Raw genomic sequence first — 17805 nt, 5'->3', positions numbered from 1 at the left:
TATATATATATATATATATATATATAGCCAGGATGGTCTCAAATATGTAGAGAACTGCCTGCCTCTGCCTCCCAAGTGCTGGGATTAAAGGCATGTACCACTATACCTGGCTTATCTAAGCTTATTTTACCTGACATAACTTAGTTTAATGAACTGAAATGATCTGTGGCTGTAAAGGTGGTAGACAGCAGTTTCATAACAAAAGACACTTTCACAGAAAAGCCGGACAAATTTCTTAGCTTTTGTTTTTTGGTGTTTTCTGACCAGACTTAGCCTACTGAGGCTTTTACTATAATAGCTTAGTGGTTAAGAGCATCATACTCAATTGCCAGCATCCACTGTTTAGAATTACATATATAATTAAGGTGATTCGTCTAACAATATACTGAAAGACTTTAGTAAAAAAAAAAAAAAAAATTAGAAATCACCGGGGAGAGGTGGTGACACACGCCTTTAATCCCAGCACTTGGGAGGCAGTGCCAGGCAAATCTCTGAGTTCAAGGCCAACCTGGTCTACAAAGTGAGTTCCAGGGCAGGCTGCAAAACTACACAGAGAAATCCTATTTGGGGGGGGGGGGGGAGAGGAAGAAAAAGAAAGAAATCATAGCCTTGAGCCAGCCAGTTAAATCTAAAGCATGCAAACCCTTAATAACATGGCTCTAACTGCCTAGCAAAAATAAAAGCAGTGATCACAGCGTTCAGAACTCAGCATAAAACAATTCTTAACAATGATTATCAGGAGAAACAAGTTTTTAGAAGCAGTTTTATTTTGTTTTTTCTCTGTGTAGAAGCAGTTTTAGATCCAAGATAGTTATAACTCACACAATCTTTGTCTATAAAAAAAAAAATTCTGGGGGTTGGGGATTTAGCTCAGTGGTAGAGCGCTTGCCTAGCAAGCACAAGGCCCTGGGTTCGATCCTCAGCTTAATTAAAAAAAAAAAAAAAAAAATCCGGGCTGGAGAGACGGCTCAGTGGTGAAGAGCATTTAATTGCTCTTCTAGAGGTCCTGAGTTCAATTCCCAGCAACCACATGGTGGCTCACAGCCATCTGTAATGGGATCAGATTCCTTCTTCTGGTGTGTACATAAAATACATGAGTAAATAAATCTTTTTTTAAAAAAATTCTACATGTACAGGTTAAATCTCTGATGAAGATCTGAAATGATTGGGACTGGAAGTGTTTTGGACCTCAGAATACACCAGATTTTAGACTATGTAGCATTTATCAGCTAAGCATCCCTATTCTGAAAATCAGAAATCTAAAATGATCCAAAACCCGAAACTTTTTTTTTTTTTTTTTGCATTGGATGTCAGCATTTAAAAGCTTTCGGGTTTCAGATTAAGGATGCTCAAAACTGTACCTATAGAGCCAAGTATGATGGTTCACGCCTGTTATCCCAGCACTCGGAAGGCTAAAGCAGGAAAATTGTTGAGAGTTCAAGGCTGACTTGGGCTGAATAGAGAAACTGTCCCAAAAGCAACAACAAACAATCAAAACCAACAAAAAGTTGTAACTACTATTCAGCTTTCTCCAAGCCAGGCAGTAGCATTATACTAAGCTACTACATAGGCTTACGCAAGTACAAATAAATTAAACAAAGCTTAATAATCTAAGAAAAGTCTCTCTTCTTAAAACTAAATAGATAATTTTGGTGACTATCTAGAAAATAAAGAAGAAACTTCTAAGCACATAATAATGCCTGGGGAATTCTTATACCCATTACATACTATTTCAATCAAGAACTGTTATCAAGGGGCTGGAGAGATGGCTTAGTGGTTAGGAGCACTGGATGCTCTTCCAGAGGACCCCAGCACCCACATGGAGGTTCACAACCATCTGTAATGCAAGATCCCAGACAAAACTGCAGGTAAAACACTCACACACATATTTTAAAAAAAAACTGTCATCAAGAGGGAATACAGCCAGGCTGTGGTGGCGCACTGCCGGGTGGTGGTGGCGCACGCCTTTAATTCCAGCACTTGGGAGGCAGAGCCAGGAGGATCTTTGTGAGTTCTAGGCTAGCCTGGTCTACAGAGCAAGATCCAGGAAAGGCGCAAAGCTACACAGAGAAACCCTGTCTCGAAAAACGGAAAAAAAAAAAAAAAAAAAAAAAGAGAGAGAGAGAGGGAATACAGAGATGGCTCAAAAGTTAAGAGCACTTGCTGCTCTTTCAGTTTCCTGCACCCACATCGGGCACCTCACAAACACCTGTAACTCCAGTTCCAGGGGCATATCACACCCTCTTCTGGCCTCAGCAGGCATCTATCTGTCTACACATGGTGCACATATAGACAAGCAGACACAAACACACACACACACACACACACACACACACACAAATTTTAAAAAGTAAACGTATTTTTATAAAGAACTTTCACCAAGAACTTGTATTGTCAGAATCAAAACAAAAAATACGAGTGGGTAAACTCTTCTCTTAGACTATCAAAAGCAGAAACTTTCCTCTCTAAACAGCTAGATATTGCTGGACAAGTGGCATAGGCCTTTAATCCCAGCACTTGGAAAGGTGGGGGCAGGCAGATTTCTGTGAGTTTTAAGGCCAGCCTGGCCTATATAGAAAGTTTCAGGACAGTGAGAGCTATGTGGAGACCCTATCTCAAAAAACAAAACAACAACAACAAAAAAAACCCAGATATATGCCCTTCCTAATCTTCTAGTGTTTTTACTTGGGGACAGTGAAAACTCCTGCCATTGAAGGACAGTTTCACTGGCTTTTCTCTGTAGGTCAAATGTTACCATGGAAACTATGTTCTGGAACAAATCATGAATTATAGAAATCTTTAACTTGTTTCGTGGAGATTATCCTTACATTGTATACAGGCTATGTTACAACTTGAACTGCACTAGAAAAGTAACCAAAGGTACTATTTCCCAGAAGTTTCTAGCAAACAATTTTTTTTGTTTTTTGTTTTTCGAGACAGGGTTTCTCTGTGTAGTTTTAGTGCCTGTCCTGGATCTCGCTCTGTAGACCAGGCTGGCCTCGAACTCACAGAGATCCGCCTGCCTCCACCTCCCGAGTGCTGGGATTAAAGGTGTGCACCACCACCGCCGCCTGGCTGCAAACAATTTTTACAACTAAGATTCTATTGATAATTGAATAACTGTAGGACACAAACACCATTTCTATTGTTGCTAAGCTTTGCAAATTAGTATGAGTTCTTTATTAAGATATATTCCATATCCATTCTCATTCAAAATTTTAGAAAAAAAATCACTCATCTATCTTCAATATATGTAATCCTCAAAAGAATCAAAAGGTCATATCACAAATATATCTTTGATTTATGAAAGGTCAGGACCTACATTTTCATTTATGCTTTCTGTGTCATAGCACAGCAACACCACCTTCACAACGACTAGTGATCATGTTACCAATTTCTGTCCATGTATCTGAATGAGGGTTGTAAACTTCAACTGAGTCCAAGGTACCTGGGGCCAAGAAATCATGGCTGGAAGAGCGGCCTCCAGAAACATACAGGAGACCATTGACTGCCACAACACACATGCCTGCTCTAGGCACTTTCATTGAAGCAACTTCAACCCACTTCTCCTAGTAAAGTGAGAAAAGATACAAATTAGTAGTGCCATAAAGTAATAATAAAATTTCTGAGAAATCATATATTCTAGACTTTACATGTTTAAATTTAAACAATCCGATTTAAGTAAGTATATACAACATTTTAAAATAAACTTTTTGGCAGGTATGATAAAACAGTAAGTCTAGAGAACAGTAAACATATCTGACTATAATATATGATTAAGAAATCATACAGAGGGACTGGAGAGAGGGCTAGTGGTCAAAAGTACTGCCTGGCTAGGCGGTGGTGGGCACACCTTTAATCCCAGCACTCAGGAGGCAGAGGCATGCGGATCTCTGTGAGTTCCAGGCCAGCCTGGTCTACAGAGCAAGTTCCAGGACAGGCTCCAAAAGCTGCACAGAGAAACCCTGTCTCTAAAAAACAAAACAAACAAACAAAAAAAAACAACAACAAAAAAGCACTACCTAGTCTTGCAGAGGACAGAGGTTCAGTTCCCAGCACCTATGTGGTGGCTAACAACAGTCTGTGACACTAGTTCCAAAGTACCTAATACTCCCTTCTGGACTCCGCTGGCATTGTATACATATGGTGCAAGACATTCATGCAAGCAAAACACCCACACAATGAAATAAAAAGAAGTAAATCAGTTTTAAAAATGTGTAGGAGTCATTTAAGTCAACACTCTGAGACCTGAAGTCTATGAAATATAAGTAAGTAATATATTCAAAACAAAGGGATGACAAAATTCTAAGAGAAAAAAGTTTATATATTAAAAGACTTTTTATCTTTAAAAGGTTCTTCAAAAATTTTATTTAGGTGGCTAGAGAGATGTCTCAGCAGTTAAAAGGACTTATTACTTTGGTAGTTTAATAATAATGGCCACATAAAATGATATTTTTGAGTGTTTCTTCACCAGTAAATGGTACTATTTGAAAGAATTAGAAAGATTAGGAGGTGTGCTCTTGTTGGAAGAAGTGTGTCATTAGGGGTGGGTTTTGAGGTTTCAAAAGCTAGCTCATACCAGCCCTAGGTGTTTCTCTCTCTCTCTCTCTCTCTCTCTCTCTCTCTCTCTCTCTCTCTCTCTCTCTCTCTCTCTGTGTGTGTGTGTGTGTGTGTGTGTGTGTGTGAGTGTGTGTGTCTGCCTATAAATCAGGATGTAGCTTCTAGCTTCTGCTCAGTACCTGCCTGCATGCCACCATGCTCTCTGCTGTGATGATAATGGACTGACCCTCTGAAACTGTAAGTGAGCCGCCCCCAATGAAATGCTATCTTTCGTAAGAGCTGCCTTGTTCATGGTCTCTACAACACTAGAACAGTGACTAAACCAGAAGCTGGTATCAAAAGGAGGGGTAATGCTGTGACAGGCCTGACCATGCTGTTAGTTGGAGGAATATGGGAGACTTTGGGAATTTGGAATAGAAAATCAGCTGGGTGCTTTAAGCTGGGTTTAACTGCCATACTAGTCGGGGCATATAAGACAGTATTTCTGAGAGCAATGTAAATTATGATAGCTCAGCCCAAGAAGTTTCAGAGGGGAAGAACATAATAATTAGTGGCCCAGAGACCATTCTTGTGATATTTTGGTAAAGAATATAAATGCTTTCTATCCTTGTCCAAAAATTCACTAGAGGCTATTAAGTTTCAAACCCAGGACAAATGGCTGAGGTGCCTATTTAACATATTGAAGCAGACCAGGCCACCAGGTTCTCCCAGAATTCCTCAGTCCCTATGAGGCTGGTATACCCCGCCCTCAACCCTGAACTCTCCAGCCCAGGGGCTGGGCTGCCCTTCCCCCAGAGGGTCTTCCCCATATAATCCAGACATTTTGGTTACTCTCCCTTTTTTGGGCTTTGGTCTTTCTGGCTGTGGCACCTGGTTTTCCTTTCTCCCTCTTCTCCCCACCTCCCCACATGGCCCAGCTCGGTCTGGTCATGTCCACTATGGACTCTTTCAGATGTCTGTGCCTCCACCTACACTCTCCCTTTTATCTACAATAAACCTTCTCCACCGTACCTAGGATCGGTCATGTCCTTTCCTTTCTTTTTTTCATTCAGAAGCTAAACTGAAGAGTTTTAGATTATTGGCATCAGCAGAGATTTCAAGACAGCCTAGTATTTATTGACTGTGTTACTCGATCAGTGGTCAAGGAGATAAAAAGTTTACAGAAAAGGCATCTGTGCCTAGGCTCTATCACTGTCTACAAAGTGCTGAGTCCATGTCTCCAACTGTGCAACAACCATGCCACCGAACACCACGGTCTACTCCCCAGCTTGAGGGTGCCATGAGGCTGTGCACACACTGCTGGCTAACCAGGGCCAGAGTTGGAAGGAGGAGGTGGTTACCAAAGACAGCTGGATGCAAGGCTTGCCCAAGCCCACCTGTCTGTGTGGGCAGCTCCCCAAGTTTGAGGATGGAGATCTCACCCTGTACCAATTCAATGCCATCTTGAGTCACCTAGACCGATCCTTTAGGCCTTATGAGAAAGACCAGAGGAAGGCTGCCCTGGTAAATATGAGTGGGGGGGAAGACCTTAGCTGCCTATATGTCACCCTCATCTACACCAAATATGAGGACGGTGAGGATGACTAGGTGAAGGCCCTGCTTGGACACCTGAAGCCTTTTGAGACCCTGCTGTCCCAGAACCAGGGAGGCAAAGCCTTCACCGTGGGTGACCAGATCTCCTTTGCCAATTACAACTTGCTGGATCTGCTGCTGATCCACCAGGTAGGTCCTGGCCCCTGGCTGCCTGGACAACGTTCCCTTGCTCTCTGCCTCTGTAGTGTATCTCAGTGCTACAAGATCAAGGCCTTCCTGTCCTCTCCCAACCATGTGAACCACCCCATCAATGGCAACAGCAAACAGTAATAGACAAAAGAGACAGGAGCTGCTTCTCCCCTTTCCCCAGGACTAATAAAATTTGTAGGACAGAAAAAAAAAAGGGTTTAAAGAAAACCCTGATGTTAAATGGAATAAAGAGAGTGGTGACCTCAGGATAAGACCCCAGCAAGCTAAGCTTCTAAACTTGAGAAAAGGAAATAACGGAAGCTTAAGCAGTAAAGGAAACCATCAACAACAGAAAGATGATGCAAATGTAACATGAACAAGAGGGGCAAGTTCCAACCCCATCAAACGGGAGAACTTGACAGCTTCAGCCATGTGGTTTAGCTTTAGAGTCAAAGATGCAAGAAAGGGGTTATGAAATATCCCTCTGTGGCTTTAGACGCTGAGGCCAGGCACGTGTCAGGGTTGTTCCTGCATGGAACTCAGACAGGCCATTGCGTGAAGCTGTGAAGATGAAGCCTGGATTTCTTTGGATCCCAAGACATTGGAGACGCCAGGGTTGTGGGATATCTGCGAGAGAGAGCTGCAGACCAGTTATGGAACCAGGCCAAGAGAGAGAAGTATGTTGGAGTTAAAAGAGCTGAAAGTAGCTGGAGATCTGAAAATCCCTTTGACGTCAGACATAGAAATGCAAAATTTGGGTGGGGATTTAGCTCAGTGTAGAGCACTTGCCTAGCAAGGGCAAGGCCCTGGGTTCGGTCCTTGCCCTATTGGGCAATTGAGAAAAAGGCTCCATAAGATCCAGCTATAGAGTATTTTCTTAATTAGTGATGGGAGGACTACTCAACCCACTGTGGGTGCTGCCATCCCTGGGCAGGTGGTATTGGGGTCTATCAGAAAGCAGGCTGAACAAACCACAATGAGCAAGCCAGTGTGCAGCACCCCTCCTTGGCCTCTGCATTGGATCCTGCCTCCAGGTTCCTGCCCTGTTTAAGTTCCTGTCCTGATTTCCTTCAGTGGTGGACTACAATATAGAAGTGTAAGCCAAATCAACCCTTTCTGCCCCAACTTGCTTTTAGTCATGGTGTTTCATCAAAGCAATAACAACCCTAACTAGCTCACATATAAAAATAATATTTGAGTATTTAAAAAAAATCTATTTCTTAGTTTGTGTGTCTGTGGACATGTATGACACATGCATGCATGTGGAGGTCAAATGACAACTTTCGTTATCTCCTTCCTGTATGTGGACTCTGGGAATTAAATTCAAGTTGCCAGGCTTGCTCTACAAGTGCCTTTACCCACTGAGCCATCTCACCAGTCCCTTTAAGAGGTTTTTAAAGTCTTATGCTAACAAAATCCCTAAAATTTCCAAGAAAATAATATAGTATATAATAGTCCTAAGATTTATTTAAACATGGAAACTTTATTTCAAGGACCATCAGGTAAAGTCCATAATCTGCAGAACATATTTATAAGGATTAAATACTATATTTTTATATAGCTTGAGAACAAGGACTGATTTTTCCATAGTGAAAAGTTATTTTTTTAAGGTTGGATGTGATGAAATACTCCTTTAATCCAGCACTCAGGAGGCAGAGGCTGACAAAACTATGAGTTCAAGACCAGCTTGGTCTAAATATTGAATTGCAGGCCTGCCAGTGTTAAACAGTGAGACCCGGCCGGGCGGTGGTGGCCTGGTCTCCAAAGTGAGTTCCAGGAAAGGTGCAAAGCTACACAGAGAAACCCCATCTCGAAAAACCAAAAAAAAAAAAAAAAACAAAACAAAAAACAAAACAAAAAACAACAACAACAACAACAAAAAAAAAACCCTCTTAAAAGAAAGAAAAAGTTTTAAAGGTTTGGGTTTGTTTGTTTGTTTTTTGGCTTTTTTTTTTTTTTTTTTTTTTTTTTTTTTTTTTTACACGTAGGGTCATCACAGAAACTTCACATTCCTTTTTTTTTCTTTCTTCTTCTTCTTTTTTTTTTTTTGCTGGCCTCGAACTCACAGAGATCTACCTGACTCTGTGTTTTGGCTTTTTGAGACAGGGTTTCTCTGTGTAACTTTGAAGCCTTTCCTGGAACTCATTTTGTAGCCCAGGCTGGCCTCGAACTCACAGAGATCCGTCTGCTTCTGCCTTCCAAGTGCTGGAATCAAAGGCGTGCGCCACCACCGCCCAGCCTTGTTTTGTTTTTTAAAGATTTATTTGTCCAGGCCAGGTGGTAGGTACATGGCTTTAATCCCAGCTCTGGGGAAACAGGCAGGCAGATCTCTATGAGTTCCAGGCCAGCCAAGGCTACACAGAGAGATCCTGTCTCAAAAGACCAAAATATTTGTTTATTTTTATTGATTGTATATGTTTTCACATGGATAAGTTTATGTGCACCACATGGGTGCAAATGTTAATGGAAGCTAAAGGGTGTTGGAACTAGGAGTTACAGTTATGAGCTGCCTGATGTGGTGCTGGAAACAGAATCCAGGTCCTCTGAAAAAGCAGTAGTGCTCTTAACTCATGTTTCATCTCTCCAGCCCCAGAAGTTATTTTTTAAAAATGAAGGAAGCCACTTGTGCACGCCTTCAAACCCAACACGTGGGAGGCAGAGGCAGGGGGATCCCAGTGAGCTGGAGACCAGCCTAGTCTAGACAGCAACTTCCCAGCCAGCCAATGATACATGGTGAGACTCTGTCTCAAAAAAAGTAATAATAATAATAATAATAATAATAATAATAATAATAATAAATAATAATAATAATAAAATATATATAAATAAGTTCTGATGTTGTCATATAAGTCTTTATGTTGTTGGCTGTATTTTTGCACTGGCGTCTACCCATCTCTTCCTCCGCTTGGTGCAGGCGGTGTCTGTGTCTGAGGGTGCCTCTCTTGTTCTAATTGATAGTCTTAGTCCACTAGGGGTTCTTGGTCAAATTGGTACTGTTGGGCTCTGTTTCTCTTGGAGCAGCTATTTCCTCTGTCTCTCTGTTGCATTTACTTCTTTGGGGCATACTGCATTTTCTTTTATTGTTTTGTTTTGTTTTGTTTTGTTTTGAGACAGGGTTGCTCTGAGTAGCCCTAGCTATCCTGGAACTCACTCTGTAGACCAGGCAGGCCTCGAACTCACAGAGATCCACCTGCCTCTGCCTCTCCAGTGCTGGGATTAAAGGTGTGAGCCACCACTTCCCGCTCATACTGCATTCTTGATTATATTTTAAAAATATCTTATTTTCATTTTTTTTAATTAGTGTTTTGCCTGTATGTATGTAAGTGCTCCATGTTTGCCAGTTCCAGAAAGGGATGCTGGAACCCTAGAACTGGAGTACAAGCAGTTGTGATACACCATTTGGGTGCTGGGAACTAAACCCCGGTCCTCTGTAAGAGCTGTAAGTGCCCCTAACCACTGAGCCATCGCTCCAGTCCCACTCTGGGTTATTTCAATTGTAGGTATAATATCCCTCTTATGTTTCACATGTTATGTCAGATGGGGGAGGGGAGAAATCAAACTTGATCATTATAACTATTGGATGTGACTTGATTTTATCCAGGTGGTGGTTGTTACTGTTGTTGTTTCCTTAATGTCTTTGCTTCTACTTCTCTCTCCTGAACCTGCCTTTCTTGCCTACTCATCCTTCCTCACAGTGTGGGTCATGACACATTAGAACTCCACATACCAAAGGTGTGATGCTTGGCCAACACGGGGGAGCCGTGAACTGAAGCCCCTACCCACCCCAAAAAAATCTGCATCTTGAAATATTTTACAGGTGAGATTGACTAAAGCTTCCACAACTGGGGAGAGCTGGAATGTCTCACATTGGAAGACAAATGATCTCAGACTATTTTTAGCCACTGAAAAGGCTCATCTCTGTGACCTAACATCTTCATATTAGTTAAATCTTTCAGGAATACATAAACAGACAATTAACTCCCACCAACCCAAAAGCTAAGAACTGGCCATTGGAGGACATGTAAGGCCCATAGCAGACACGTTCTTGCTTTTCTATCACCAACCTACTTGATGTTTCCACCAATGTGTGTAGTGTTCTGTGTATGCACATGTGTGCAGGTATAAGCATGTTATATGCCTGTGTCTGGAGGTTGGAGGTTGATATCTGTCATGGAACCTTGAGCACACCATTTCAGTAAGACTAGCTGGCCATTCTGCTACAGAGATCCTACATTTTCTGCCTCCCTAGTATTAGTATTACCAGCACACATAAACATGGATGACTTAAAAAGTGGTGCTTTGGCTTCTTGATGACAGGCTAAACTGTTAAGTTGATACAAATCCTTTCCTCCCCAAGTTGTGTGTGGACATGGTGTTTATCACAGTAACAGAAATCAAACTACAAAATGTGGCAAGCATTTTATCAATCTAGCCATCATCCCAGCCCCCTTCACTAACTTTGTTCTCTTGGTATAAAAATTTCATTAAACTGTTACCAGGTTGAAAAAAATATATAAATAAAAGGAAAAAAAAGAGAGGCTGGAGAGATGGATCATGAGGTAAGAGTACTTGCTGCTTCCAGAGGACCTAAATTTAAATCTCAGCTCTCATATCTGATGGCTCACCACCACCTATACCTCTGTTCCTGGGGGGTGATATCCTCATTTGACCTCTGCAGATATCTGAACACACATGGAAGACACAGACACACACATATAAAGAAAAACTTTCCTTTTTAAAAGGAAAAGAATATGCTAAAAGAAGAGACTGTGTACGGACCAAAAAGCCAATATATATATATCTGAATATATATATTGGAATATATATATATGAATATATATATATAGGTATATATATATGAATATATATATATATAGGAATATATATATTCGTGCTATTGCTGTGGATTGAACACAGGGACACACAGTGGCTAAGTAGGCCCTTAATTACTTAGTTAATACCCACAAACCAATAAAATACTTATAACAATCCACTGGTCCAAATAAAAATTGCCAGAGAAATCAGAAAATATCTTAAGGTAAAAATTAAAACTCAATAGTCCCGCAAGGCAGTGGTGGCTCACACCTTTGATCCCAGCGCTTGGGAGGCAGAGCCAGGAGGATCTCTGTGAGTTCAAGGCCAGCCTGGTCTACATAGTGAGTTCCAGGCAGGCTGTTACACAGAGAAACCCTGTCTTGAAAAAGAAAGAGAGAGAGAGAAGTTGACAAGTGATCAAAATAATGAGTAAAAGAGAATACATCCCTACAGATATAACAGGTATAGGAAGAAAATAAAACACTCAACATTTGAAATCCAACCTACCTCTTCAAAGGAGTACTTTTCTACAGTATGAAGAGCATCTTGTGTTTCATTCCACCCTCCAATAGCATAGATGCAGTCATTGAGTGCTGCTACCCCAAGATACGCTCTGCTGGTTCCCATAGGAGGAAGTGGAGACCAACGCTTGGAAAGTGGATCATAAACTTCAAAAGAACGAAGCTCCAGTCCCTCATTGCTGATTCCTCCAATTACATAAATTAAACCTGGAAAATGGAAGATTTGTGCTGTTTCTATTGAAAAGATATAGGCCAACCATGGTGGCCCATGCCTTTGATCCCAGCACTCAGGAGGCAGAGACAGTCAGATCTCTCTGAGCTCAAGGCCAGCCTGTTCTACATAGTGAGTTCCAAGACATCAGCTATAGCTACATAGTGAGACTCTGTCTTTAAAAAAATAAAAAATAAACTGGTTTTGGTACTTTCTCCCTATTTGTAAAAATAACTTAGGTGTTGATATGAGAGAAAATGACAATAATGGAATACTTCAAATACTTATTTTACTAAACAGCTACTTCTGACTATCTGAAATTTTTCCTATTTTTTAATAAAACATTTTATTTGTGTGTTTGTCTGTGGATCTGTAAAACAAAGATAGTATAAAACCAATCTGAACACTTACTGGTGGACAGAATGTTGTAGAATATTAATTTAAGATGTTACATTTGTTTATGCAGTGGAATTTTATTTAAAAATGCAAAGATATGTTGCATTCTTTTATGTTGCATTTGTTTACCTCTGTGAAGCTGAATGGTCAATAGCGAGGCAGGAGAAAGGATAGATGGGACTGGCAGGCAGAGAGAATAAATAGGAGGAGAAATATGGGAAGAAAGAATCAAGGAGTGAGAAAAGAAGGGGCCAGCCACCCAGCTACACAGCCAGCTACTGAGTAAGAAGTAAAGAAAGGTATATAGGATAAAGGTAAAAACCCAGAGACAAAAGATAGATGAGATAATTTAAGAAAAGCTGGCAAGAAACAAGTCAATCTAAGGCCAGGCATTCATAAGAAAATAAGAAGCTTCTGTATGTATTTATTTGGGAGCTGAGTGGTGGGCCCTCAAAGAAGAAAAACAGAAACAAAAAACAAAAAACCAACAACACTACAGTTTTAACAAAGAATGATAGATTGGTTCTTTGTGTCATATAATGAATACTGAGGTCAGAGGACAACTTATGGGACTCAGTTCTCACTGTCCACTATTGTGGAATATTAGTTTAAGATGTGTTAAGTTTGTTTATGCTGTGGATTATTTGTTCAATGATGCAAAGATGTGTTGCATTCTTTTATGTTGCATTTGTTTACTGCTGTGAAGCTGTGTTACTTTGACTGTCTAAAACACCTGATTGGTCTAATAAAGAGCTGGACTGCCAATAGTTAGGCAGGAGAGAAAAATAGGTGGGGTTGGCAGGCACAGAGAGAGAGAGAGAGAGAGAGAGAGAGAGAGAGAGAGAGAGAGAGAGAGAGAGAGAGAGAGAGAGAGAGAATCGAGAAAAGGAGAAGGAGAGGAGGACACCAGGGGCCAGCCACCCAGGCACACAACCAGACACGGAGTAAGAAGGAAAGAAAGGTATATAGAGAAAGGTAAAAGTCCAGAGGCAAAAGGTAGATGGGACAATTTTAAAAAAGCTGGCTAGAAATAAGCCAAGCTAAGGCCAGGCACTTATAAGTAAGAGTAAGTCTCCATGTGTTTATTTGGGAGCTGGCTAATGGGCCCCCAAAGAAGAAGAAGAGGAGGAGGAGGAGGAAGAAACAACTACACTCCACCATTTGGGTCCTGAGTACCAAACTCAGGTTGTCAGGCCTGGCAGCAGGCACATTTACCCACTAAGTCATTTCTCTAGCACCTATCTGAAGGTTTATTTCTTTATTTTGCTTTGGTTTTTTTTGAGACAGGGTTTCTCTTTGTAGACCAGGCTGGCCTCCAACTCACAGAGATCTACCTGCCTCTGCCTCCCAAGTGCTGGGATTAAAGGTGTGTACCATCATACCCAGGCCCTATCTGAAGTTTAACTTAGTTTTCTTCATTACAGGAAAATTATTCTAGCAATACAGAAACAAAATGTCATTAATACAAGAAGTAAAAGCCAGAATTTCTATATTACTAACACTAATTCTTTAATAGCAGTCTTAAAATGTATTGTGAAAATAGGGCCACAATAATTTTTTTAGTTTACACCTATTTAGTTTGTGTGCTCATGTGTACCTGTGTGTGCATGCCACAGCACACACGTGGAGGTCAGTGGACAATTTGCAGGAGATGGTTCTCTCCTTCTACCATGTGGGTTCCAGAAATCAAACTCAGTCAGACATGGTGGAAGCTCCTTTACCTGCTGAGCCATCTTATCTGCCCCTCAAGCTTTTTCTTAATCCCCCCAGAGCTGAGGACTGAACCCAGGGCCTTATGCTTGCTAGGCAAGTGCTCTACCACTGAGCTAAATCCCCAACCCCTCCCTCAAACTATTTTTATACACAGAATTTTATACACAAATTATACATTAAATTATACATTATACATATATACACAGAGATCTGCTTGCCTCTACCTCCCAAGAGCTGGGATTAAAGGTATGCACCATCATGCCTGGCTCCCCAAAACTATTTTTTTTCCATAAATTTTCTTTTGATTCTTTGAGAATTTCCCATCATGTATCCCAGTCCCACTCATTTACCAGTCCTCCTCTGTCTGCCTCCCAGCCAACATAAAAACAAAAACAAGCCAGGTGGTGGTGGCACATACCTTTAATCCCAGCACTCAGGAGGCAGAGCCAGGTGGATCTCTATGAGTTCAAGGCCAGCCTGGTCTATAGAGTGAGATCCAGGACAGGCACCAAAACTACACCGAGAAACCCTGTCTCAAAAACAAAAACAAAAACAAAACAAAAACCCCCAAAACCAAAAAAAAAAAAAAAAAAAAACCAAACATTTCACTCCTCTGTATTTCCCTTCTCTCCATCACATATTCATTTGTTCTATTGGCCTTGAGAGCTGCAATGTATTATATGCAGTATTTTTTTTTTGCCCAAACAGCTTTAATTTGCAAATGTTTATTGCAATGAGTTATTGATCTGGTTCAAGGCCTCTAGCTTCTGATATACTATCAATACTAGACCCTCACCAAAACTTCTCTTGGATATCCTGCTATTGCCCTACGTCATGGAGATCCTGTGTCTATGGTTCTACAGCACCTGTCCCTTTGTGCACTCTATCAGTTCATAGATGGAGTATATGGGGTGGACCAATTCAAAGCCTTGGATGTGAGCCTGGGCAGTAGCTGAGGTGGTCAGTCCAGGCTCCATCAGGACCAATCCCCTCAAGGAAGGGTCAGGGCTAGCTCTCCCATGTCCATGCCATCAAGGCCAGCTCTCCCATGGTTCCCAGTGGTAACAAACCCTCAGACATCAACAAAGACCACGGCTGCCATGGGGCCACAGACCCAGACATGGCCCTTGGCTGCAGCTCGGGCCTGGACATCACCATGGCCCTGAGTGGCAGCACAGGTCACTCATATTAGTATTGCCTCCCCCCTCCCCCTGTAGCAGCACGGCCCTTGTACGTCAATATGGCCTCAGGCCCAGACCACAGGCATCTGTAGGCCTTCTCAGGTAACTTGGGCCACGGACAACAACACAGACCCCAGCTGTGATAGGGCCATGGACCCAGGCAAGGCCCTAGGCTGCTGCAGCACAGGCCCAGATATCACTTGGCCCCAGGTGGTAGCATAGGCCACCCATATCAGCCTGTTCCTCACCTTTGTGTCTTCAGTTCTGCTTCTCCACAGTGCACAAAGCACTCTGCTTCTCCTTCTCTCCCATTTCTCCACCACACACCTGTTGATCACCGGCCATGGCCCGGATGCCAGGCCAGCCTGTCCAAAACTATGTTTTAACATGACTTCCATATCTTCAAAATTATTATATTAACCAAGGCCAATTCTAAGCCAACACACACACACATACATATATACCAAATGATAAATACTGTATTGCTGGTAACTGAACAGAAAAAATATCTTATAAAAGCATTACCTTGCATTTCACAGCACCCAAAGTAGTATCGAGACACAGCCATGTTGCCAACAACTTCCCATTTATTTTCATCAGGATCAAATCGTTCAATGGTGTTGCCAATCTCAGCTCCAACCCACCCACCTGGAACAAAACAAAAAATAATCATTTCTGAGATAAAGGAATCTTATTTACGACAAAGACTTTAGAAACAACCTAATCCAACTACTTCATATTACAGATGAGGTCACATGGACCAGAGAGGTGATCTGTCCAAGTTGACATGAAAAATCAAAATGTAGGGCTGGAGAGATGGCTCAGTGGTTAAGAGTGCTGGCTGCTCTTCCAGAGGTCCTGAGCTCAATTCCCAGCAACCACATGGTGGCTCACAACCATCTGTAATGAGATATGGCGCCCTCTTCTGGCCTGCATGGATACATGCAGGCAGAACACTGTATACATAATAAATAAATTAATCAAAAAAAAAAAGAAAGAAAAATCAGAATGTAATTATGAGTAAAGTTCAGATTTGCTCATGACAGAGTAAAACAAAAAATAGAAAAATTATCACAGTATGAGAAATATGATTTTTCCCAAAACTTTTTATTTTTAATTTTTGGAACAGGTTCACTACATAACCTTTGCTATTCTGGAACTCATAGAGATCTGCCTGCATCTGCCTCCAGAATGCTAGGATTAAAGATATGCATAAAAGACAGGTGGTGGTGGCTCACACCTTTAATCCCAGCACTCAAGAGGCAGAGGCAGAAGTATCTCTGAGTTTGAGGCTAGCCTGGTCTACAAAGCAAGTTCTAGGACAGCCAGTGCTATACAGAAAAATCTTGTCTCCAAAAACCTTAAAAAAAAAAAAAAGAAAGAAAGAAAGATATGCACTAATACACCTGACCCCAAAATTATTTTTTTCTTTTCTTTTATTCATTCTTTCCTTTTTATATTTTTTATTTTATACAAGGTCTTACCATGTAGCTCTGGCTGTCCTGGGACTCACTATATAGACCAGATTGTAATGACTCAGAGATCTACAGGCCTCTCCTTCCAAAGTGCCGGGATCAGGCATGGGTTACCATGCCCTGCTCACCCAAATTAGTTTTTAACATGACTTCTACATGTTTAAAATTGTTAATACTTACCAAGGCCAATTCTAAGTCAAACCACAGTATACTATTTCTTTAGAACGAATTTAGAGACTTCAAAAAGGCTTTTCATTTTTCTAAATATTCTCTGTTTGGTTGTTTGAGACAGGGTGTCACTGTATGCCCTCGCTTACTATATAGATCAGGCTGGCCTTGAACTCAGAAATCTGCCTGCCTCTGCCTCTGATGCAGTTATTTATGTGTTATATTTGTTCTTTTTTAAATTTGTTTATTTGTATTATTTATTTTATTTTTGATATTATAATTACATCATTTCTTCCTTCTCTTTCTTGTCTTCAAATTCTCCAATGTAGTCCTTGATCACTTTAAATTCATGGTCTCCTTATTCATTAGATATTGTAACACACACACACACACACACACACACACACACACACACACACACACTCCTAAATATATAAGTACAACCTGTTCAATCTATATGTTACTTATATGTATGTTTTCAGGGTTGACCATTTGGTATTGGATAACCAATTGGTGTGTTCTTCCCTGGGGAAGACTATTTCTCCTCTCAGCATTTCTTGGTTGCTGGTAATTCTTTGTGTAGAGTTGAAGCCTTGTTGGCTTCTCTGCATCCATGTTAGTTAGCATGTCTGTGGCTGCTGTCCTTGTTCAGCTCATGTTTGGGCAGCCATTTGGGTTAGTCTTTATGGTGCATCTTCTGACATTCCTAGAAGATAGTCTCATAGCAAACTGACCTACATTCTCTCTATCCTCCTCTTTTGCAATGATCCCTGAGCCTTAGGTGCTGGTGTTTTGTATTTTGAGAGAGGTATAATGTATCTCAGGCTGGCCTGGAACTCACTGTGTAGGGTTATTTGCAGTAATCCCTGAGAGTGATAGCTCGATTCTCTAATTTTTGATATTAAAAATATTCCCTTCATCCATGTATTACAGCCAACACCAACAGTTATAGCACTCAAGGAGGAGAGGCAAGAGAATGGCAAGTTCAATGTTTCTAGGGCAGCCTGAGCCTCAGGATGAGACCCTGTCTCAAAAAAAAAAAA

General features: G+C 41.2%; 1 protein-coding gene, 1 non-coding gene and 1 pseudogene across 3 annotated transcripts in view; 2 read left to right on the top strand and 1 right to left on the bottom strand.

The window, feature by feature from the left end:
* The first annotated feature begins 855 nt into the window (after positions 1–855).
* On the top strand, positions 856–931 carry Trnaa-agc (transfer RNA alanine (anticodon AGC)). The gene has a single exon. It is a non-coding gene; the product is annotated as a tRNA-Ala (tRNA).
* A 2208-nt stretch (positions 932–3139) lies between these two features.
* Ipp (intracisternal A particle-promoted polypeptide) overlaps positions 3140–17805 on the bottom strand; it is a 34755-nt gene continuing 20089 nt past the window's right edge. For both annotated transcript variants that reach the window (XM_006986578.4, XM_042271655.2), the window contains exons 7-9: positions 15645–15767; positions 11605–11825; positions 3140–3569 (exon numbers count right to left, since the gene is read on the bottom strand). In XM_006986578.4, the coding sequence (XP_006986640.1) occupies positions 3345–3569; positions 11605–11825; positions 15645–15767 (569 nt within the window). In that variant the 3' untranslated portion in view covers positions 3140–3344. The remainder of the gene's footprint in view (positions 3570–11604; positions 11826–15644; positions 15768–17805) is intronic.
* On the top strand, positions 3855–8029 carry LOC143271951 (glutathione S-transferase P pseudogene; annotated as a pseudogene).

Source organism: Peromyscus maniculatus, chromosome 2 (assembly GCF_049852395.1).
Source record: "Peromyscus maniculatus bairdii isolate BWxNUB_F1_BW_parent chromosome 2, HU_Pman_BW_mat_3.1, whole genome shotgun sequence".
In the NCBI taxonomy this organism is placed as follows: domain Eukaryota; kingdom Metazoa; phylum Chordata; class Mammalia; order Rodentia; family Cricetidae; genus Peromyscus; species Peromyscus maniculatus.
Note: the sequence above shows the minus strand (reverse complement) of the source record. Positions and strands in the feature narration are given on the sequence as shown.